This window comes from Tubulanus polymorphus, chromosome 9 (genome assembly GCF_964204645.1).
Source record: "Tubulanus polymorphus chromosome 9, tnTubPoly1.2, whole genome shotgun sequence".
In the NCBI taxonomy this organism is placed as follows: domain Eukaryota; kingdom Metazoa; phylum Nemertea; class Palaeonemertea; order Tubulaniformes; family Tubulanidae; genus Tubulanus; species Tubulanus polymorphus.
The window spans coordinates 14,323,770-14,348,494 of NC_134033.1; the positions used below are offsets into that span (position 1 = coordinate 14,323,770).

Below are 24,725 nucleotides of genomic sequence, written 5' to 3' on the forward strand. Positions count from 1 at the left end.
GATTTCTATACGAAAGCATTAAATATGAGAGAACAGGTGAAGTCTATAATATACAGCGTATCCATATCTATATCTCGATAGCTCTTTTTGTTCTTTCCCTCTCTCCCTCTCTCTCACTCTCCGGGGGTATAAAAATAACGTCCTATAGCAGCAGCAACGGCGAATATTTCTCACAGATTCCTGGAATAGATAGCCGTTCATCATAAGCAGCCGGCTTTATCAAATCTTTGCTTCTTCTACGTACAAAGTACAACGTATCTATGAATTATTGATACATAGCGACCACATAAAAGAAAAGACTGGGGCCTTATTTCCAACTACCAAAATACACAAACTGGGTGTCTTTTATACAACGTATGTCTACATGATCATCGATTAATGATTCGGGGGCCAGTTGCACAGTCGTGACTTAAGTCCAAAAAGGGTCTTAAATCTTAAGACTGGTCTTAAGTTGTTAGATTGGCTATAGAACTAAGTTGGTCTTAGACTGGTCTTAAGTCTAAGCCATGACTATGCAACCTGCCCCAGATGTATAAGCATGTTAAAATCATGTATAGCATGTTAAAATCATGTTTGTCGAAAGACGAATGCCGCAAAACATGGAACATGGAGATTATCAAATCCTGTTAAGGATCGGGTGGCTGCATGTAAACCGGAAATGAACGTCGCGGTATTTTGGGATGGGGTTCGAACCCGCCTTAATTTGTGACGCGTGACGTCATTTCTTCGGGAATCGAACCGACCATCAAAACCGTCCCGTAAACTCTTCTCGTCGGGCCTAGAAATTTACTGAATTACCGATTAAAATTTTAGAAGTATTTCACACATTTCGATATGAAATTGAGGAACCACGTTGCAGATTCTTTTTGCTTTTATTGTAGTTAAAGAATTTCGTTGTTCATCCCGCAGAAACACAGACCACGTTTAAAGTGTATCTTTATAGCATAGTTTTTATTGCGAAATAATGATTTTATCGCTGCGTAGAATTCTCTGTTCTCAACACTAGAGGTGTACACCAGTATATATCTTTGATAAATATAGTATATAGGTATACATTATAATATTAGCTACAGCACGCGCGCCGTATAGGAGTCAGATCGCGAGCGGTGAATCCAGGATCAAATTTCAGAGACGGAGTTTCCTTTGTAAACAGCACCCGATCGTTTCATCCGCGAACGGTAGGGATCGCAGCATCCCACGCCCCCGACAGACGACACCGCGTTCGTCGACGCGCCGGTAAATCCGCCCGCCGGCGATTCGCAAAAAACGTCTGCCCTCGAATTTCGTACTCGGGCGGTCCGGTCCCTGACGCAGACGCGTAGCCTTGAATATCGACGCATTATCAACCGCGCAATCTACAACCCCTTTTCGATATCGTGGACGAGTCCGAGGAGGTCCGAACGACGCCCTCTGGTGTCGCAAGGTGGAGCATAAAATTCTTATCATTCCGGTAAGACGAAGAGATATCACAGTACGGCATAGACATCAGTACTTCTCTGTTGAAGGAACTCGGATAGATACATAAAATGGTAAGCACGTTTTCATCTGTACTGAAATTTATTTCGTTATCATTTTCATTCGCGATGAATTCAATTAATGTTTTTAAGAATAGAAGAAACTTTTAAAGGTTTCTTTCTGTCTATTCGAAATGAATTTCTTCAAGAATAAGTACTTTCTTTATGCAATAATCTATCAAATCGTTTGAGAAGATTTTCTTTTCTATTTACCAAGTCATTTATTTGAAAGTCTTAAGAACATTTTTGTTTGTAAAATTATTGTCTTCTTTCTTGCATTTCCCTTGGGATTTCATTTTAAGGTAATTAGATTGCAGATCATGGGTTTTTATCTTACATTTTCCATCCATCGAAATAACAATGGGTCCATTATTTCTTGTATAGTCTAAAAGAATTATCAGTTTCATTTTTCCTGCGTTTTCAAAATATGCGAAATAAAATGTCGGAACTTCGGAAAGCTATCTCGAAGCAGCCAGCTAATCCGCATGGCAACCGAATCCGGATAATCTGAATCCTTTAATCCGCCTAATCTCGCAAACATATCCCTGTTAAGTAGCTGTTACAGGATACGCGAATGTAGCGGGAGACAAATTCTTTTTCAACAAATTATATGCGTTTTGAGCTGAATTTGATGTTCTGAGAAAGCCATACTTAGATCATATCTAACCATTCTATACGTGTAAGAGAACCACAACAGAGCGTGGTTGATTTGAATAAATTCCTCACAATCTCTGATTCCGAAAAGCGATAAGTTCGTATTTCAACTCACTTTCTTTCAATTTGTATAATATGTACTCATAGGTAGAGTTTTTCAAATATTCAGTCATGTACACGCAGCCAAACATTTCCTGAGGTGTTTGTTCAGTAAAATTGAATTGCTATTCACAATTCTTTTGCAAAAAGTCGATACATTCGGGTTATCTTATCTCTTTACAGGCAGACTTATCAGCTGACGAAATTGATGGTAAGTACATGAAAAGGAAACATTCTGGAAACATATTGAAATAAGGGTCTTAACTACGTATAACATCAAACACATAGAAATGAGTTAAGAAATGAAAAATAAAACCGAAGAAAATTTGAGAAAAAACTGAGGAAAACTCCATAACTGAAAGTGGAAAATGTAACTGTTGATGGTGAGGGTGAAAAGTCAATTTTGTATAAAAGGGGGAAATTCTTTGAGACTTTAAAAGTTGGATAATGATACGCTACGTCGATTAACACTAACGGTTCTCAGGTTCGCGGTAACTAAAAGCGAATGAACCGGTCAGTGAGTGCATCGTGTAGCCAAACATAGTTCTACATCTTACTATTACCTTACAACCGAACCGAAATAGTTTTAATAAATCTACGCAAGCCAGTGTAGGAAAATCGTTCTAAAACTAGCCCCCCTCATATCGAATATCGAGAAATATAAAATCAGCATATCGCAGAAGGGTAGGTCTGTATGTTATGTTACGGAGATGAAAAGTAACCGTTTATCTTCACTTCAGAAGCCGTGACGGCTTGTCTAACAACAAACTTCTCTTAGTTTTAAGAAATACAATACGACCGCACACCTAGACGCTTTCATCTCTCCGCGAATAAATACAACTTATTTCGGGGCCTTTTTACGGGCTTCATGATACACTGAAACTCTGTTATATGTATCTATATATAAAAAACGGCGTCAAATCTCGAATCGAAATCGAGTGTTACATAAGCAAAACTTCAACGACGTATTTTATCTTCTTCAAAGCGGTTTTTCGTTGCGGAAAGATCTATAAACTTATCAATATACTCGCGCCGCGGGCTTTGATAGCGAACAGTTTTCACTCCTTTGAATAAACTATACGCGCATTTTTTCTCAAAGATTCCTTTCGATGCCAAATTATTTCTGTTCTGCATTCAGCATTATTCTGATTGACATACACCGATTATTACGAAACGAAACATATATAGGCATTGTATTTTTTCCTGGCGATGATTTAGCGAAGGCCTTGCTTTGCACATACGTTTAATTGACGCTCATTCGTTAGTTCGAATTTGAAACTAACGACTTTAGAACCGCGTTAACCTTTACAAATCTAGTTTTCAAATAGTCTTTCTTTTGATTGGTTTGTAGAACATTTTTTCCTTTAAAACATGCGTCATAATTAATGGCGGATCCCCCAGAAAGAAGCTAAATTTCTCGATTTCCGTTGGTTTGAGACGCAGTAGGTCGCGTATCGATACGTAGATAGCGGTATGATATCGAAGCGCGTCTGCTAGACTTGATCAAAAAACAAATCCAGGTACGGTTTAGCGTAACGTAAAACCGATAGTTACCGGCGATGGCGCGTACGTGCGTAATACATGTGTTCAATTTAACGTTAAAACAACTTCATTCATATCGATGATGATTGACTTTCATTCGTTCCGCAGAGAGAGAGAGAGAGAGTAAAGTGCCGAGCATTCTTCGTATAGGTTATAGTAATGTGTATAGCGGGAATGACGAATGAGCCCTCGTAACCTTAAACCGGTGTATTTGCACCTGATAGCGACGCGAGCATGATGCATCAAACCCGATGTCAATCAGCCCTTCAAAGTCTGCCCCTCTCACTCACTCTCTCTCCTCTCTCTCTCTCTCATTCACCGATTTGATAATGTTACAATGAAATTTATTTTCTTTCCGCGTCTGAAAGCGTTTTCGTAAGTTTAAGAGTTTAAGAAATATCTTATCGATAATTTGCCAAGCGCTGAAAGACTTTTTTTACATCTTCAATTTTCGAATTCAGTTGGCAACAATTTCCAACGCGGCCGTAAAATAAAAGTGTAATTTGTAGATGCATCATTCTTCGAGTTTCGAGATAATCGAAATTGTATCAGTTAGAAAATATAAGCTACATCGTTCATTGAACTGTTTCAAGGAAGATGTTTTGGTCAGCTTCGGAAAGTTTCCAAGCTCAGATACATATTCGATTGGAATGTAGATAATATACAACCTTGTGATTCCCCCAAAATTCTGATTATTATACACTGTTCGTAAAGACTGTTCGTATTGATTTCTTTTCTTTTAATTTGAATGTTGAATCGGGGAGAAATTGATATCAGCATATAATAGAATGGAATGGAAATTTATTTCATTAAGATGTTAAATTGTAGGACATTATTATAAAAATATGGGATAAGGATAAAAAAGTAACTCGATACTAAAAAGAAATTCTAACATCCGTGTTGTGATGTACATGGTTATATGTATTTCTGACTGCAGAAGGGCAGGGGGCAGCTGGGGCCTTGAATCGAGCATACAAATGTTTGATAAACATGTTGCATAAACATATACCGCGCATAAATAAGTCGATGGATAGGTGATATATATTCTTCAAACCTTGGCGCGGCGATATCGGTACCAGCGAGCACACTGCACCACCTTCTCGTTGTATTATTGTTACAGGTCTGTGGTATAGGGTTACTGCGCGCCAGAGCTATGCTTAGTAAACGTATAAACTCTAAACATATCCATAATTGGTACATTATAATGCTCCCCCTACACCACACCGCGCGCTCGCAGCCACGAGTACGTCGATTCGTTGGCGCTAAACACTTTTATCTCTCGGGATGCTCTGGCATGTTTCGCTGTTGCTTTTTTTCGTCTAAACGTCTGTCATAATATAATTGTATATAAAAGAAGAATACGTATATAAACCGCCAGCAGATGGCGCTCATTTAACACCGAACATATTTCAATATCAATTCCGTCAAATTGTAGTCAGTACATTTCCATTCATTGAATGCCGTAAATTCTAGTATCAATTTTTATTTCACTGAATTATTTTACAGATGTTAAGAATTGAGCTTTAGGCTTCGGTCTTTTAATGAGATCCTCTCTTTGAACTTTTCCCGTACATTTAAACCCACGAGTTCATATCCTCTGGTGAGAAAGTGCTCGTAGAGCAACCATCGTTGAATAATTTATTTCAACGACCAGACAACTTTTTTTTCGTTTTACATCATTAAGTTACGATCGTATTGCTGGATAGATTTTGGCAGAATTTTGTAGAACCTTCAAATTTTCTGGTCGATACGAAATATGTACGGCAGGGATCTAACACGAGCCGTAGTAATATATACCCGCTATCGGGTCCACGTCGTTTCGTGTTAACCGTACAAACATACCGGTGTTGTGAATCACTGTTTTAGAGCGCGCCGACAGCTGTAACCAATCGACGAGCTCGTCTGACGGTCAGTTATAAGTTGGTAATTAACAGCACGGACCGACGATCGATTTAACGAACGGTAACCACGTGTATGTGTATATTGCAGCAAAACGTGATAACTCGCACTGTTAGTCAAGTAATAAACGTAGAGCAGTTATTTATAATATATCTAACCTACTACAGGCTCACTACGTAACTCATTATCCAAATTGTATAATGTATTCGGCCTGTGGCTCAGTGGCGATAAAAAAGAATAATAATCATCCATTTCGGGTATAGTTTTAATTGTTTCAGAATTTTGAGTATGCCTTTAAAAATCGCATTGAAATGTTGCTCAATGGCGATACCTACCGTACTCGATTAACAAAAAAACACACATATCGCGTATAGTTTCAATTGTTTTCAAAATTTTCGTTGTACATAATTAGTTAAGGGGCCTGAAAACTAGAAAATAATGTATTTTCGCCTATAATGGAGGCCGACGTACATTCACTTTTTGAAGCGAATACTACGGTGCCATCTTGCGAATCGTTTACACATCATCCCTATAACTAATAAGCAAGCTATCGCGTCGGTAGTACACTAGGTGGCGTATGAGTACATTTCCGCGGCTACTTTTAGTTCATCGAATTTCATTTTAGTTCATCGAATTCCCACAAGATGTCCGTAGGGTCGGTAAGTCGGTGAACTTTTAGTTTAGCCGATCACCGATAAGTGGCGCCAGGGTCAGTTTCCGGTGCGCTTGAATGCTGGAAACTTAGATCGCGATGAGGCATACAGCCGTATTTTTAAAAATTCTTTGCTAAAAATAAAGCGCAGCATCTTCACTCTGAAATACCTCATAAGCGAATGTATATGACTTCAACGCACGCGGTTCTACTTCCAATTGAAATGAGAAAAGATTTTTAAAAACTCCTCTTTCTCGATAGTATAAATATGTCTCAATATGTCTGTGGCTATTGTGTAGGGTTAGTAGTGAAAAGAATGTTACATATGATAGGTGCAGCTGAATACCATAGATAAACTTGATAAACATATAGACATAATGGAATGGAGGACTAATAGGTGGCCAGCAGTGAGTTGTCGGGCTACGAAAAATCATTAAGTAGCCACTAAAAGCATTTCCAAAACCGAAAATATCTTAACAATTTCTCCCAATTTTTCCGATGCTGAATAAGTATTTAGATATATGCGAGATTATTTTCTCAATCCCGACAGTGGTTTGTGAAAAGCATATTCGTATCCCTACGGCGGCGGTATGATATGCGGGTAAACACGATGTACGGAACATTCTGTTTGCCTGCAACATTGCCAACGTTGAATCATCAACATTTATTTATATCTTACACCACAGTATAAGACAGCGGTAACCGAAGTTCGGAGGAATTTATTCTTCATACGATAAAATATAGCATCCCTTCTCCCAGCGGTGATATGTAAACAACCCTAGATGATCGCTCGCACATATAGGCCTACACTCACATACACCATCATTCCCAGCCAAATCCCGTTATTAGGATATCAAGAGTCATGGTCAATAATTTTCATTATCATTATTGCTAAAATCCAACTTCAACTAGTTTGCGGATATAATGACATTCGATAGAATAATGAAGCTTTCTTTGGATAATTAACGAACCGGTCCCAACCGCCCTCATACCTCTCAAGAAGATGAGAAATAGCAAATCTGTAAACGAACAAGTCTAAGAAATCAGCGAAACTATGAATAAGTCGCAGAAGTTGGGTCCATTAAAAAATTAGATATTTTTCCTAAACTTTAGAGGCATGCATTGGAGGCAGTCCGACGTGCTCAATTCGTTTGTGAGATTTTGGGCATTGCTTATGTACGAGAAGGACCCTCCAGGAAGAACTGATGAGCTGATAGGGCGGAGGGAGTTACAGTATGGCCACATTGTAATCATTTGTATTAAGATGTGTGATATTCGTTGTATATTTCTAGACGTTCGTGACGTATTCGACTTATTCGATTTCTGGGATGGTCGCGATGGAATGATCGACGCTTTCAAGGTCGGCGACCTTCTCCGATGTATCGGCCTGAACCCGACGAACGAGGAAGCCTTGAAACATGGTGGAACGAAAAAGATGGGTACGCCTTGTCCTATGCAGCCCTCATCCTCAATGACCTCATTAACTACATAACTATCAAAGTTATGCAAGATATTATCTCCATTTTGTGATTTACTCGAGACGGTTTTAAACCTGTTCTGTATATTAATTATGCAAACTTCGTCATTTCAGGAGAAAAACAATACAAATTTGAAGAGTTCCTTCCAATATACAAAGAGCTCGGTGGTGCAACCGATACCGGAACTTTCGCAGACTTCAACGAAGCTTTCAAAACCTTTGACAGAGAAGGCCTTGGTTTGATATCCTCCGCAGAATTGCGACACGTGTTAACATCTCTCGGTAAGTATTTCGAGTCTCCACTTCGCAAAATGTGAATCACATAAGTCGTTTCCGGACGTTCCAAATCGCTGACACTATAAGTAGTAGAATAGCCACACCCAGACGTGGAAAAATGTCGAAAAAGATTAAAAACGAAATATTTATCAAGATTAAAAGACACCTTTGAGGGAAATTACACTAGATTGCATCCTGTCGAAGGAAAACTTGTTTATTCAGGTCTTACGAATCTTGTTTACTCTAAAGGTCTAGTTTGCCAATTTTTGCTTACTATATCGCATTACCGGCAAATCAAGTAATATACCTGTCTTTTAATACGATTTACCTTCCTTATAATTGTCATATATCTAAAAGATATGTTCTTTTTCCCCACATCTCGGAACTCCGGTGCCACTATCTTTTCATTTTACCTGGATGTGTATTCCATTCATTTTTTGTCTACAGGCGAACGATTAACGGATAAAGATATAGACAATGTGATCACATGGACGGAAACTCATGAAGATATTGATGGAAATGTTAAATATGCCGGTCAGTATCGAGAACATGATAATCGCTCAATGAAACGCCCACTGTTCGTGTTGTGACGATAGTATTAAATCCCACACAAAGTATTCCTAAGTATAATTGGAGATGACTCTCCAGATATACTGTAGTTAGCCGAACAGTGGAATGAACTATAACTCATAGGATAATTTTCGGATTACATTGTTATCAATCTTAGACGGGATTTTATTACCATTGAAAACTGCAATATATGATCCTATTACGTATGTCTGGTTTGCGGAGCCATATGCTGAATAACGAGACATTACTATGTTTCTCTTTTTCAGACTTCATCAAGAAAATCATGGCCGGTCCTTTCCCAGACAAGAAATAGGCAACTCGATCTTCAAGAAGAACAAAAACTGATATTGGATAAACCTCAAATTATGTACTCATCTCATTTCGCGGTGGAACGAATCGCTCTCATCGAATTTTGGAATATCGCTGGATCATCTACAATCTTATTGTTCGGGACTGGGACAAAATGGCCGCTTCATGGAGTTGGAATTTCGAGGAAGAAGAAGGACGTTAACATCGCGTTCGCTATGTATAGTTGCTGAACGGATTTCAAACCACTAGAGTGCGTTAAGTTTTTGCTTTTTGGATTTACGAATACCGCCTTCAAATGTTTTAAAAATCATGAAATTCAATCGGAATGAACGTTTTGAACGATGCAGCCTATAAATACAGCAGGCCTTATAGTGACAACACCTCGCAACATCATCGACGACGAAGGCTTTTTCCAACTGTGTGAACAGGGTGTTGGCATTTTGATCTTTATGTTTGGATTATGGCAATCTCAGTATTATTAGTAACATCTTTATTACTCTTGTTAATACTCGTGACAGAGCGGCAACAACAACTTTCAAATCAAATCGACAGCAAAATTTTACACCGGGATTCTACATGTTTTGTGTGGCGTGGTTAATATATATATTTATTGTTATATTTCTAAGCGATGAAAGTATTAATAATTTGAGTTTTACGTTAATATCAAATCTCTTTTTACGACGTATTGTTTCCGTACGTATAATGCGAGCGCGTGCTCGCGTCAACGATACTTAAATATCTGAGGAACTATTTTTACACACCAGCGCCCTCTGTGCACAGGCGGCGTATATATACACATATATTTCATTGGAAATAAAACCTGCGGATGTCCCAAAAATCATCTTGATAACTTTCTATTTCACATTTTCTATGAATCGTTCTATTTTCTGTTGTACCAGTCAAGATGGTTAATTCGCGTACAAAATGGCGACGTCTGCAAATTTTGACTGCCTTCTATGACAAATCAAAGGCTGTCAGTTTTAGGCTATAGAAAATGATACCTTGTTTCTTCGAATCGGCCGGGTAATTTTGTAAACTGCAATGAAATTTTGTAATCAGTTCATTTCTACAACACCGGTAGCTGTTATGGTCAACCTGATCTTGATATTAAACAGTAATGCACAGAGTAGATAGGCCAACTTTAAAGCTCTGCAGTAAGGAGAAACAAGGTATCAATTTTTAAGCTTTATGATCAAGAGTAAAGATTAAGAAGTATGCATAGCGAAGCAAAGTTAGGTTCTCATTGGTATATGACCTGAAGCAGTCCTTTCATAAGCTTTGAAGCAGTGCTGCTATATATCGTATCACACTCGGGATGCGCTGAATAATAGTTAAAAAATAAAAAGTTAAAGACAACTTTTATCTATGATCTAAAAATTATCGGACTATAATTGTTATCATTAGATTACTCGAAAAGGGCACTATTATCCCCTTGGGGGATGCCCGTGAGGTTTAGAGTAATGCTAGGGGTTCTTTTTCCACCGCCATATTCTTTTCCTCGTGAGCTCGTGTGTTTTTTTTCAACAACAGCAACAACAGGCGAAATTCATTCTGCATCATCAATCTTTCTTTCTCGCCGCGATCAACATCGATTTGGCTCCGGCTGCGTTCGTAAGCTTCACCCCGGCCGAGTAGAGAATACAGTCTTATACCTGTTCTTATCCAGCGCACGGTTTGCTTACCTAAATACGCATTTCGTATAGCGCATACCGACACTGTTAGCTCGCTTACAATACGTGATATATTGCGGCTATCTTCTAAGTATAGATTTGAACTTCGAACGCCGTTAAGTTATGATATTCTTCAGAAAATTCTGGCTTTGCAGATGATCACTTTTGGAAACTGCTTCACCATATCGCGGGCTGGTTTTTGCAGACGAGTCACTGTCTAATTTAACGAATTACAAGACGAGGTCTCGATTTCGAATAATTGAAATTTTTGAAATTGCCTCTCAGCATATGAGTTGAAACGTCAAATTCCTATTGCTGTTTTTCTTTGATTGTGGCTTTTATTCTTCAATTTTTCAGTGTATCGGTAAATTTCAACCCAAATTTGCTTAAATATTTCAATTAATTTTTAAATTTACGTATCGAGTCTGCTCTTTATTTATCTGATCAGTGGTTTACAGAAGGCTTACTTCGATTTAGACATAACAAACTAAATGTTCTTTTTTAAATTTTGTACTTTAGTAATTTTCTTAAACAACAACCCTTTCCCCCGGGTCGGTAATTTATCTAGTTTCCTGGTTGCGAAAAAATCTTCCTTCAAAGCCTTGCTTTATTTTTCACGTCAGTTCAGCGGTGCGGCTGCTGTTGCTGCTGGGAACGGGGTGCAATGACGTCATCCGTTCCTCTTTTCGAACGACCTTGAAAACTACGAAGAGACGAGATCGGTTTAAGCGCGCATGCGCAGTAGAGTTGATTTTAATTAAAGGAAAACTTTCTCGCCGATTTTTCCGAGGCGAGCTTTTCACAGTATGCGAAAGCGCAGTCTACCACCCCCGATATCGGGATTTGAATAGACTCACCAGAGCTGTCCGCTGTAAGGGGTTTATCCTGTACGTCGGTTTGTGATTGCCACCGCCGTCAGGAGTGAAGTACCACTCTCTAGTCGAAGAGATCAGTGTCGTCACGGTCCGGAAGCTGCATAGCAGACGACAGTAGTTACCCTCGGAATCTCCACGCAGCAAGCACAACAAAAATGGACGCAGATGAACTAGAAGGTACGTTTATTAATCAAACAACGGGCAGTTTTTTTCTAAAAAGACACCGCAGTTAAAATTTGACTTTGAAATAATCAAATGAACTAAACTGAGCTAAATTTGAATCCAAGATTAGATATAATGCGAATCCTGTGAAACAGATTCTAGAAGATTGCAGTAACTGTGATATTGGGTCAAGATTTTTATAATGATTTTTTATGACTTCAATAACATCAGAAAACTAAAAACCAACTAAAAGCTTCAGATATTGTCGCGATGAACTGGAAAATGATAATTCAAATCAACATAATCAAATTGAAAACATTCTATTAAGAAAACAGATGAAATGCACAAATATTCAATTAATAATCGAACACGTAAAATACAGAAAAGGACTTCTCGTTTTTTATCACGATAAAACATGAATTCAAACGAGCACACGAACCTTGTCAAATATCAAAAACAAACTTTTTTAGCTCTAAAACGTTCTTCATTTTTCGAGATGTTCATGCTATTGCAAAAATTATAAGTTTAAACGATAGATAGTCGAAAAAATCATTTAAGGCTGGAAAAAGCTTTTACAAAAACAGATTCATTCCTAAGACGATTCGTTTAAGAATTTCGATCATAGAATACGAGGTAAGGTAGCCCACTGATCGTCGATTATTAGATGGCTTCAAACCGGGAGAGCCTTGAGTTGAAAAGATAAGACCTGATAATCCGTACCATCTGTGATGTTAATCTCAACGAGGATTATCTTTGCCCGCTGTTTGCGCTAATGTTACAACACGAGTATAGAATGCTAACGGCGGCATTTGAACTTCGATTACCTCATTACACGAAACAACATAGAATGGAATAGTTTCGAGAAGAAGGGTCAAGGGTGATGATCGGAAAGATTGTCAGTCGGAACCTGATTTCATGGGAAATTAGCCGCCTTTTCTTGATGTGCTTCAGAGAAAAATGATACATTTCATACAAACAAAGTGTATTGATTCGAGTTTGCGAGTATTAGTCGTGTAAAGTTTCCGAGTTTTGCGAGAGTTTTGGTACTCATTTCATTATTTCAGTATCATAGCAGTATCCCTTTGGAACACTTAAAATGATGACCTCGGAAACCCTTCCAATTTCGATGATTTCAAACGACTTTCCTGTTCAAATCATCTTACGACCTGTAACAACTCACCCCAATCACCGGTGAATATTGGTCATTTTTACAAATGACGCAATTTATTTTTTTTTGCCTATCAATTAGAAAGTGATAGATTTCATTTTGGGATTTCGATTGAAAAAATACATTTGAGACTAGGAGTAAATTAAAATGATTTTGAAATGGAAATGGAAAAAAATCGAATCATAGTCAAAGTCCGTTATAAATATCACTGTTGCGACCAATGGAAAACATGAGAATTGAAATTAAGATCGTAATCGATTATCATCGATAACACTGGATCCGGCTTCAGGATCCAGTTCCACGGCGTCGGCTAAGATTTTCCGAAATTAAAACATTGGGAATGAACTAATTTCAACTAGAATTTATAAAATAGCCGACAACTTTTGAACCGGGGCCGGGTCTGTAACAGCAACTCAGACAATGGCGCAGCGTCTGCAGATCGTACGTAACAATAGTGGAAACATCAGTGTCTATGATCTGACAAACACATGAATAAACACAGTTCGTAGTAAACATTTTAGAAAACGATTTTAATTCCTGAATTCTATAATCATCTACGCAATTGTTTATCGATGCAGTAGTTGAATTTTCTGACATCGGCAACGTGAGAGATGGGCGGAGACAATTCCAACAACGAAAATGATAATCAAGGATGATAATTAGGAAGAAAATCCCACAATAAATGAAAGAAATATGAAAGAAGAAAAGTTATTTTAGATGTAGATGTATTTTTATGCAACGTCTCGGCTATGATCTGATAGCCATCATCAGGCGTACAGCTATAGGATACGTTACAGCCGAAACACTGCGTAGAATTCATTCACATCTAACTGAACATTTCATCTTTATTTCTTGGATTTATTACGCCATTTTTTACTCATTCATCTTACACGGAAATTGTGTTTTATCTCGACCTATAGATGATAACATGCTCTAAATCAAATCTGTTACATGTATTTCTATAAATCCTATTTGTCCAATTAAACACAAAACACACATTTCCAACACGTTTATTATATAGACACAAAATGCTTGTCAATATAATCTATTATGGTTATGCAAATACGCTTTTCGTTATTTGATATATGTACAACGATATTTACAATAACTAGTACAATATCAACCTATCAATATACATTACTTTATATATCAATTATACAATTATATATATAAGTAAATCCTAAGTAAATACTAATCCAACTAATGTCACCATCTTTCTGAATCCTGTAAGATTGCGTAGCACGTCTCAGCTAGAAATGTTGGCCGTTCAAAGAAAACATAATTCGCCAAATGAAACGATTTTCTGTGTGCATGCTTTCCTTATTTTCTGAATGTTGGTCGAAACCTTGTTAAATACCTATCCTCGGTAGTATAGTGGTGAGTATCCACGCCTGTCACGTGTGAGACCCGGGTTCGATTCCCGGCCAGGGAGAGTTTTGCACATTTTGCATACGTTAGATTTTATTCTTACACCTCAGGATCCAGCTGTTCTACAATGCTGAGTTACATTTGACTCGGCTAAAATCAACTTTAATTCATAACTTTTAAACTGGATCCAGCAGGTCCAAGAAATAGAGGAACTCTTAATAAATAACAGAAAATGGAACGATAACCACACTCAAACGTGGTGAACGGATAATAAGATAAAATCCCACTATTTACAGATTAAAAGAATTTAAAAACAAGAATTTATTTATTAAATCTAAAATATTTAAAAGACACGACGTTTCGATCTCACCCTAGAGATCATCACACCTGACGATGATCTCTAGGGTGAGATCGAAACGTCGTGTCTTTTAAATATTTTAGATTTAATAAATAAATTCTTGTTTTTAAATTCTTTTAATCTGTAAATAGTGGGATTTTATCTTATTAACATAAAATGGTTTTATGTTGATGGGGCATAGAAATTAAGAATCTGATCATGAAACTTAACGACCTGAGATTAGTAATAGGTGTCTGGTGTATATAGTTCGGTTAATGGGTCTATTGCGGAAAGGAATATTACAAACGTATTCCTAAACGTTTCTGGGGCATCTGTTATTTCCTCGTATTAGCAAATATCGCTAATAAGTGGCCCTATACACTCCATACCGGTAAAGATAAAATAAGTCTTCTATAAATCATAAGGTTACACGCAACTAGCATCGGTGTTACCCGACACGTCTACTCCGCTATACCAACGCGTATAACGCATACAACGTCAAAAATAACGCTTCCTCACCCCCGGCGTATACTGCAGCGTTACTCGGCCTTTTATGGTGCGTTCGTGGTGAACCGACGTTTACCCGGTGGTATCCGGGTATACTGGCGTTATACGTACGATTGTGCTCGTACGGCGGTGTGTTGGTGGTGCTACGAATTGCGTACCAAATAAACAGCTTAGAATATACGATACCGCGGCGGTATGAGTAGACTACTGATACACTTATTAGAACAAACACGCCTCAAACCCGAACCTGGATCAATAATGACCCAGTTCTTGGTTTATATTTGCTTCTACTGTATCTGAAAATGAATTCATTCTAACTCACGAGGTCGCTACACAACCGTGGACTCTCAATAATTATGAGTCCATCCTACAACTCACAAATGAGATCGAAACGTCGTGTCTTATTTATATTTCAGATTGAATAGATAAATTCTTGCTTTTAATTCTTTTAATCTGTAGATAGTGGGTTTTTATCTTATTAAACTCACAACTGTAGAGCTGGGGCCAGTTGCACAATCGCGACTTGCACAAGACGGGTCGGAGAGACAATCTTTTTTCTAAAGCCAATCTAACACTTTTGGACTTGAGTCAAACCGACCGGTCTAAACCTAAGTCAAATTATTCAGATTAATTCATATCACAATTCACAAAAAAAGGACAAAATAGACATTTTTCTAATTTCGAAAACTATTAGAAATTTCCGATAAGATATTTCATTCTAGGATTTTACCCTTTTTGCTGACTGTTTTCAGAGGTACGCGATGTATTCGACTTGTTCGATTTCTGGGATGGTCGCGATGGAATGATCGACGCGGTCAAGGTCGGTGATCTTCTGCGATGTATCGGTCTGAACCCGACGATAGCCCAGTCGATAAAAGTTGGAGCCACGAAAAAAATGGGTCAGTTCAAATTGCCAAACAATTATACGCAAATTAACTATTGATATCTTAGATTCGAGCTTCGGCCAATAATCATCTTCATCGATTGCGTATTGTCGTTTTTTTAAATTTTCGGTTGTTATCGATGTTTGTTGCAGGCGAAAAACAATATAAATTCGAAGAATTCCTTGCCATCTATAAAGAAATCAGCGAAACTTTGGAACAAGGCACATTCGCCGACTACAACGAAGCGTTCAAAACGTTCGATCGAGAGGGTCAAGGATTAATTCCATCCGCCGAAATGCGACACGTGCTTACGTCATTAGGTAACTGTAATTGTAGCGCCCCTGGTGGTTCCTCGCTTGCCACAAGTCGCCTTAACATGATATTGGCATCACACATTCTTTTTCATAAATCTATTCACTGTTTGTGTTTAGGAGAACGTCTTACCGACAATGAAGTAGACTCAATTATTCAATGGACAGAAACCCATGAAGATATAGACGGTAACGTAAAATTTGCAGGTAGGCGACATAAAGACTGACAATTTGCGCACAGTTGATAGCACTAGGTTTCCTTAGAATAAAATGTATTGTCATCGTATCAATGCAGAGCAACATTATGCGAATATATGATATTTGAAATACATAAAATTAGGAATATGAATATTAGTTACGATGCACTCAATATGATAATCACTTTCATAATGAAGAGCTCCCGGCGATCCAATGACCATGCACTCCAAAGTCTAAGACAAATTGCACAATGTTCATAGAACTAGGCTTGAACTTTAATTTTTCGTTGTTATATAAAGCAACACTATGCAAAATACATATATATGCATCATATCACACATAAGATTTGGAATTATGGAATTTATAACGTATTATAGTAATCATTGTCACAGTGTAGATCCTATAGAGCCAATGACTACTCTAAATTGAACACAATTGGAATTGCTCATTTGGAATATCTTATTGGACTCTAGATGCATTTCATTGATGATCGACTGTATCTATCTTCGTGAACGAACAAGTCGTAGCGGCTCGCCTATTTTTCTGTACGTATTTTCATGCATTTTCAGATTTCATCAAAAAGGTTATGGCTGGACCGTTCCCTGACAAGAAATAAAACAACAATTGAAACAACCAAGTCAACGAAACAAAGGAGAAGAGAAAAAAACAACACAAACCTCCCTCCATGTACATAGTGAACTAATTTCTGTTTTATAAGTTATTTCTTCCGTTTAAATTCAAATTTCCAATGTTTAAATATTTCAAGTTGACCAGTCTCGATCGGTCCACGGAATTTCGATGTTTCTAACGCAATCTTGAGTGATTTGTTTCCTATTTTTTCTTGTTACGAAGGAAAGAACGTTTGAAAAGGCAATCGTGTGAGAGAACAAACAAACAAGCAAAATCTAACAAATAATTGTACGTGTTTTCGTCTTAATTCTGGATTTTTATTTTCAACTAGTAGTCAGGCTGTTCATTTGCTATAATTATTATGTAGTATTTCATCATATGTAGTATTTCTAAAGCGATATTTTGTTATATGAAATACGGATTTCGGAACATTCTGTTTCTTACAAGAATTGTGAATCGGGTCAGCCAATTCATAAACGCTGATCGGCTAGTTTGCGCCGACATCGTCCTATATAGGCCAATCAGAATATACTCCTCATAACTTCCTGTCCGAAACAGATATTTCGATTTCCTGTATTGATTTCGTTTATATAATATACGTATGTTGTAGTTTTCTTTCTAATTACGTCAATGCCAGCACGTGCTTGCATATCGAATTTTATGTGATCAACGATCAATGATGAATTGCAACTATTTTCGTGAAAAACGCCCTCCGTGCACAGTGGGCGTATTGTATACAAACTAAGCTGAATAAAACCTGCAGCGAATGCCCCACGATAAATACATGATTACTTATGTTAGTTCATTTGATTAATCCTGAAATTTGGAACGTTGTTTGACTTTATTTCTTTATGGTCAATGGATATTTTTCCTGAAATCATAAAGGTTTGGAAATCCCTTCGAATTGGTTACATATAGCGCTACGGTTTGAATTATAGGTTCATCTAGATAGATGGTTATTCCAATCAAATGCCCAATAGTCCAAGTAATTGATGTCCGATTTACGTTTTGTGTTATTATGCACAGTCTTATTTTGGCTTGTTTAATAGAACTGCAGCAACCCTCATTTTAAAGATGGCCCCGCGTTGCAAATTTTAACGAACATCGTCTTAATCGTATTTCTGATTTGGGAACTAGACACCAAATATATATAGAAATTCGCCGAAAAGTTTAACACTACGATTTTATGCGTGACTTCGTAGGGAACGACGAGCGACGCTGCCCATTCCGGATTCGACATCAGATTCAGAACGACCAAATGCGGCAACATGGACGCGACGAAAAACGCGCACACAGTTATCGACATGATGGTGACCTGTCTGGTACCGGAAGTCGACTTGGTGGAGCTTACTTCCGTCGACGACGACCGTAACGACGCCACGATGATCACGTTTGAAATGACTAGGAACGTGATAGGAATGTAGCTCATGCAAATCGGAGCCGCGACCTCGAACGCCGTTTTTCCAGACGGGGTTATGACGCAGAGGTTTTCATCGGGTAAATATGATATGGTCGTAAACAAAAAGCTATAGACCAAAACTAAAGTTACCAGTAGCAAGAATACGGATATCGACACTACTCGCGTAGTCCAGAATCTAGGTCCGCGGAACGGGAACCGGACAACCGACAGACGTTCGGCAGAAATCAATACCAGAACACCGGGGCTGTAACAACTAGCGATTATGACTAAGTATTCTTTCAGCACGCACGCTATCCACGACGTCGATTCGACCGTACGTACCGAGGTTAACGTATTGATGACGATACAGCTTATGAAGCCGAGCGCGGCCGCGTCGGACAAGGCGAGCGCTATGAAGAAACGACTGAAAGACATCTTCCACAGCTTGGGCGTCGACATCGTGACGACGATCATCAAATTCCCGATCACTCCTAGCACGATAATGCTACCGGTAAATGTCATGTCAATCACGCGGTAAACATGCGGTACATCTTTATCGGGAAGAATCCTCGTCAGAATTTCGTTATAGGGTAGAACGAAGTCGGCGTGTGTCGTAGTGTTCGGGTCTTTCATCGTATGAACCAGAAATATCAGACGGAATCCACACCAACTACTGAGATCATGCCACCTCGTAATCGTGCTTTAGAAAAAAGTTTATTTTAATGATGTACCGAGGCGATTTAATGAGTGGAATATGATATGGATACGTAACCAATTTGTTCAGAAAAAAAAGTTCGAAGGTTCAAAAATGATTATTTCTCGCTTATAAGATTATAGTGAATGTTAACACCTCGTGTCTTATGGAAGACTGTGGACAAGTGGAAGCAGCTCCATAAATCCCGGGCATCCATATTACGTTTGAATGTAGATCGCGTTGAAGTTAAGTCCGGTTTAATTCCTTCATGTACTAAAATAGAGGTACGGTTAGCCTGGTTTTTAAGACGACCTACCATTCATAACGGTCTATTCGTTAAGCTTGTATCGCGTTCATGTAGAGATTCACAGTAATACAACAAACCCAAAGTAAAACATTCCAATCTGAAACAGCTAAGTAAACCAACTGAACATAATGAGCTACTGAAACATACTAATCCGTACAAAATATGAATAAGATAATTCCCACAGTGAAGACTAAAAGTTTAAGAAAATTGAAGGGTTTGATTTCATCAAAAAGGTTATGGCTGGACCGTCTCCTGACAAGAAGTAAGACAACAATCGAAACAACCAAGTCAACGAAACAAATGAGAAGAGAAAAAACAACACAAACCTCCCTCCAAGTACATAGTGAACTAATTTCTGTTTTATAAGTTATTTCTTCCGTTTAAATTCAAATTTCCAATGTTTAAATATTTCAAGTTGACCAGTCTCGATCGGTCCACGGAATTTCGATGTTTCTAACGCAATCTTGAGTGATTTGTTTCCTATTTTTTCTTGTTACGAAGGAAAGAACGTTTGAAAAGGCAATCGTGTAAGAGAACAAACAAACAAGCAAAATCTAACAAATAATTGTACGTGTTTTCGTCTTAATTCTGGATTTTTATTTTCAACTAGTAGTCAGGCTGTTCATTTGCTATAACTATTATGTAGTATTTCATCATATGTAGTATTTCTAAAGCGATATTTTGTTATATGAAATACGAATTTCGGAACATTCTGTTTCTTACAAGAATTGTGAATCGGGTCAGCCAATTCATAAATGCTGATCGGCCAGTTTGCGCCGACATCGTTCGTATATAGGCCAATCAGAATAGACTCCTCATAACTTCCTGTCCGAAGCAGACGTTTCGATTTCCTGTATTGATTTCGTTTATATAATATACGTATGTTGTAGTTTTCTTTTCTAATTATGTCAATGCCAGCACGTGCTTGCATATCGAATTTTATGTGATCAACGATCAATGATGAATTGCAACTATTTTCGTGAAAAACGCCCTCCGTGCACAGTGGGCGTATTGTATACAAACTAAGCTGAATAAAACCTGCAGCGAATGCCCCACGATAAATACATGATTACTTATGTTAGTTCATTTGATTAATCCAGATATTTGGAACGTTGTTTGACTTTATTTCATTATGGTCAATGGATATTTTTCCTGAAATCATAAAGGTTTGGAAATCCCTTCGAATTGGTAGAATATAGCGCTACAGTTTGAATTACAGGTCCATCTAGATAGATGATTATTTCAATCAAATGCCCAATAATCCAAGAAATTGATGTCCGATTTACGTTTTGTGTTATTATGCACAGTCTTATTTTGGCTTGTTTAATAGGACTGCAGCAACCCTCATTTTAAAGATGGCCCCGCGTTGCAAATTTTAACGAACATCGTCTTAATCGTATTTCTGATTTGAGAACTAGACACCAAATATATATAGAAATTCGCCGAAAAGTTTAACACTACGATTTTATGCGTGACTTCGTAGGGAACGACGAGCGACGCTGCCCATTCCGGATTCGACATCAGATTCAGAACGACCAAATGCGGCAACATGGACGCGACGAAAAACGCGCACACAGTTATCGACATGATGGTGACCTGTCTGGTACCGGAAGTCGACTTGGTGGAGCTTACTTCCGTCGACGACGACCGTAACGACGCCACGATGATCACGTTTGAAATGACTAGGAACGTGATAGGAATGTAGCTCATGCAAATCGGAGCCGCGACCTCGAACGCCGTTTTTCCAGACGGGGTTATGACGCAGAGGTTTTCATCGGGTAAATATGATATGGTCGTAAACAAAAAGCTATAGACCAAAACTAAAGTTACCAGTAGCAAGAATACGGATATCGACACTACTCGCGTAGTCCAGAATCTAGGTCCGCGGAACGGGAACCGGACAACCGACAGACGTTCGGCAGAAATCAATACCAGAACACCGGGGCTGTAACAACTAGCGATTATGACTAAGTATTCTTTCAGCACGCATGCTATCCACAACGTCGATTCGACCGTACGTACCGAGGTTAACGTATTGATGACGATACAGCTTATGAAGCCGAGCGCGGCCGCGTCGGACAAGGCGAGCGCTATGAAGAAACGACTGAAAGACATCTTCCACAGCTTGGGCGTCGACATCGTGACGACGATCATCAAATTCCCGATCACTCCTAGCACGATAATGCTACCGGTAAATGTCATGTCAATCACGCGGTAAACATGCGGTACATCTTTATCGGGAAGAATCCTCGTCAGAATTTCGTTATAGGGTAGAACGAAGTCGGTGTGTGTCGTAGTGTTCGGGTCTTTCATCGTATGAACCAGAAATATCCGACGGAATCCACACCGACTTCTGATCATGCCACGCGTGCTTTAAAAAAAAAAAAATATTTTAATGATGTACCGAGGCGATTTAATGAGTGGAATATGATACGGATATGTAACCAATTCGTTGAGAAAAAAAAGTTCGAAGGTTCAAAAATGATTATTTGTCGCTTATAAGATTATAGTGAATGTTAACACCAGAAATTTAGGACGGAATCCACACCGAATACTGAGATCATGCCACCTCGTAATGGTGCTTTTAATAAAAAAAATCAATTTTAATGATGTACCCAGGCGATTTAATGAGTGGAATATGATACGGATATGCAACCGATTTGTTCAGAAAAAAAGTTCGAAGTTTCAAAAATTATTGATTATTTCTCGCTTATGAGATTACATTGAATGTTAACACCTCGTGTCTTATGGAAGACTGTGGACAAGTGAAAACAGCTCCATAAATCCCGGGTATCCATATTACGTTAGAATCTAGATCGCGTTGAAGTTAAGTCCGGTTTAATTCCTTCATGTACTAAAATAGAGGTATGGTTAGCCTGGTTTTTAAGAAGTCCTACCATTCATCACGGTCTATATTCGTTTAGCTTGTATCGCGTCCATGTAGAGATTCACAGTAATACAACAAACCCAAAGTAAAAAATTCCAATCTGAAACAGCAAAATAAACCAACAAAACATAATGAGCTACTGAAACGTACTAATCCGTACAAAATATGAATAAGATAATTCCCACACTTGAGGACTAAAAGTTTAAGAAAATTGAAGGGTTATCGCGACATTTAGTTGTTTTTTTATATTTCTGAAAGGTTACGTAGCTTGACGAGCTGCATCGCCACGGATACCACGATTCAGCTTAGATGAAATGTGATCGCAGCGGTCATTGTCCTAAGCGTATCTGATTCGTGCTATAGGATGATGGCATTACCGCGTGTACCGGAGTAGAACGTCGACACACTTCCCGGTTACGACGTAAGGCCACTTAGGTCGAGTGGATATGACGGAAACGGCTGCGGAATACCGGCAGGGCCGTCTAACTCGGATAACCGAAGTTCGCCCAGGTCGTCGAGATCCCAGTTGCTTCGCTATCGATCGTGTCGCAGCCCGACGTAAGCTTTAATCATAACTGCCAGTCACAATCAGTCACAATCATCAACCTTCAAATACGGGATTAACCTCGGGTTCTGTTCCCTCATTCATGAACCCTTTCACAATCGCGGTGATGTAGTGACCACCGAGTTCTAGCTGTCAGCTACTACTGCTGCTGCTGCAAAAAAAAATCAGTTTCAAACATTTGCGGTTGTTAAAAATAACGCAATCAGAACAACTTATAAACTACATATAGGCTTGTCTCTGCTGTCTGAATATATCATTCATATTATACACAACTCCCGACAGCGTGACATCAAAACAAGTGCCAATAAATACAGATAATTACACGTTATTACACTTTATGTAACGGTACCTCGAGATAACGAGGTACTGGGCTAAACGTAGTTTTTGTTAACCGTTAGATTTTTAAGCAATAATTTCAAATTATATATACACAGCAACACATTGAGATACGCTACATTTCTGAGGATGGGTCTTAGAGGTGCTGTAGCAGAAATAATTTGTTGATGAAAAAAGAAACGGACGGACGCTTATCATACCAATCTACCTGTTCCTAGGGGCGGATCCAGAGGGATTTGTGAGGCTTGTACGAGTTGATCAAATCTTTTTCGAGCGCCCTTTTCTATTTTGGAAATTAAGATAACTGGTGCATTTCAGTGCAGGTGTTACACATGATATTGCCATTTTGGACATCAAAATGCCCTTTTGGGACGCGATAATTCCTTAGAAATTGGCCTCTGAATCAGAAATGCATAGACGATTTTGAAAACTAATGCCTGACTAAAAATAAAATGACTTCTAAAATTATACTGAAATCAAGCTTTTGTTCAGATAAAAACAAGAATATTGAAAAACAACAACAAAACAATCAGTTTTTCACTGACGTTTCGACTCAATATTACGTTTATCCTTTTCCAGAGATTCGCCGAAAAAGATATCGATTTCGATTTCGTCACAAATTAGTTTTATATGAGATAATTTGTTAATCATAAGATTAGTTGTTTCTTACTAATCTGAAGGTCAGGTAAGGTTTCGTTATTCATAGCAACAAACAATTTCTTTTTCGTTCTTGTGACAAAATACTGTTATTATATACGAATATATATATATACTGGTTCGGATCCTTTAATAGTGCCACTTATATTTCCTTGATTGTTTCGAAATCTTTCACCAGCGTTTTTGGCCTATATTCCTTTCATCGGATCGTGTATAATTGCAAAAACACTACCAGAGAAAAGAGCCTTTTAATTTTTCGAACGAATAGTTCATATTATCTCCTATAATCCCGGCGGTAACAGAACACATTGAATCGAGTGACAGTAGTTGTATTACAGTGGATGTATTATTAGCGCTTGCATTTCTCCATAACCGAAATTTAGCCTTAATTTTGTATTTTTGCATTAATGCTTTTCCGTTGAAGACTGTTTGCTTTCGTATACAGTACCGGCTCGGAATTGGTCCCCAGACGCTCAACGAGGCTCCACCGTTTTCTCAACAGTACTCTCGTCTCGACATTTATTTCCACGTCTTATTTTACGAATTTTTTTGTTGTTGTTGAAAGTGTTTTTTCAGATCGAGAGGCCCGGTGGCGCACAGGTAGATTGGGCCCTACGCGTAGGTAATTTACAAACAACGCCAGCGCGCAGCTGCAATTGACACATAAAATATGCAAAAACGCGTCACGCCGGTGTACTGGAAACTAGGTTAACTTATCATTATTATACGTTATTATTATTATTAAGCTTTAGCGTGTCTTTATGGCACTCGTTTTTCG

General features: G+C 38.3%; 2 protein-coding genes and 1 non-coding gene across 3 annotated transcripts; all 3 read left to right on the top strand.

The window, feature by feature from the left end:
• Positions 1-1,404: 1,404 nt before the first annotated feature.
• Positions 1,405-9,833, top strand: LOC141911436 (myosin, essential light chain, adductor muscle-like). Its single transcript, XM_074802457.1, has 6 exons — positions 1,405-1,529; positions 2,451-2,478; positions 7,653-7,799; positions 7,952-8,119; positions 8,561-8,647; positions 8,950-9,833. The coding sequence occupies exons 1-6, from the start codon at positions 1,527-1,529 to the stop codon at positions 8,994-8,996; spliced, it is 480 nt and encodes a 159-aa protein (XP_074658558.1). The 5' UTR covers positions 1,405-1,526; the 3' UTR covers positions 8,997-9,833.
• A 1,655-nt stretch (positions 9,834-11,488) lies between these two features.
• Positions 11,489-17,883, top strand: LOC141911437 (myosin catalytic light chain LC-1, mantle muscle-like). The gene is made up of 5 exons (XM_074802458.1): positions 11,489-11,714; positions 15,832-15,978; positions 16,116-16,283; positions 16,395-16,481; positions 17,042-17,883. Exons 1-5 carry the CDS (start codon positions 11,693-11,695, stop codon positions 17,086-17,088), a joined length of 471 nt encoding a protein of 156 aa, XP_074658559.1. The 5' UTR covers positions 11,489-11,692; the 3' UTR covers positions 17,089-17,883.
• On the top strand, positions 14,228-14,299 carry Trnad-guc (transfer RNA aspartic acid (anticodon GUC)). Its single transcript has one exon. It is a non-coding gene; the product is annotated as a tRNA-Asp (tRNA).
• Positions 17,884-24,725: the final 6,842 nt, after the last annotated feature.

Bases quoted from the DNA above. Each gene is read 5' to 3' on its own strand.
- LOC141911437 (XM_074802458.1), top strand. From the start codon at position 11,693: ATGGACGCAGATGAACTAGAAG. The intron at 11,715-15,831 runs GTACGTTTATTA...GACTGTTTTCAG, and splicing joins GGACGCAGATGAACTAGAAG to AGGTACGCGATGTATTCGAC. The intron at 15,979-16,115 runs GTCAGTTCAAAT...TGTTTGTTGCAG, and splicing joins TGGAGCCACGAAAAAAATGG to GCGAAAAACAATATAAATTC.
- LOC141911436 (XM_074802457.1), top strand. The intron at 2,479-7,652 runs GTAAGTACATGA...GTATATTTCTAG, and splicing joins ATCAGCTGACGAAATTGATG to ACGTTCGTGACGTATTCGAC. The intron at 8,120-8,560 runs GTAAGTATTTCG...TTTTGTCTACAG, and splicing joins ACACGTGTTAACATCTCTCG to GCGAACGATTAACGGATAAA.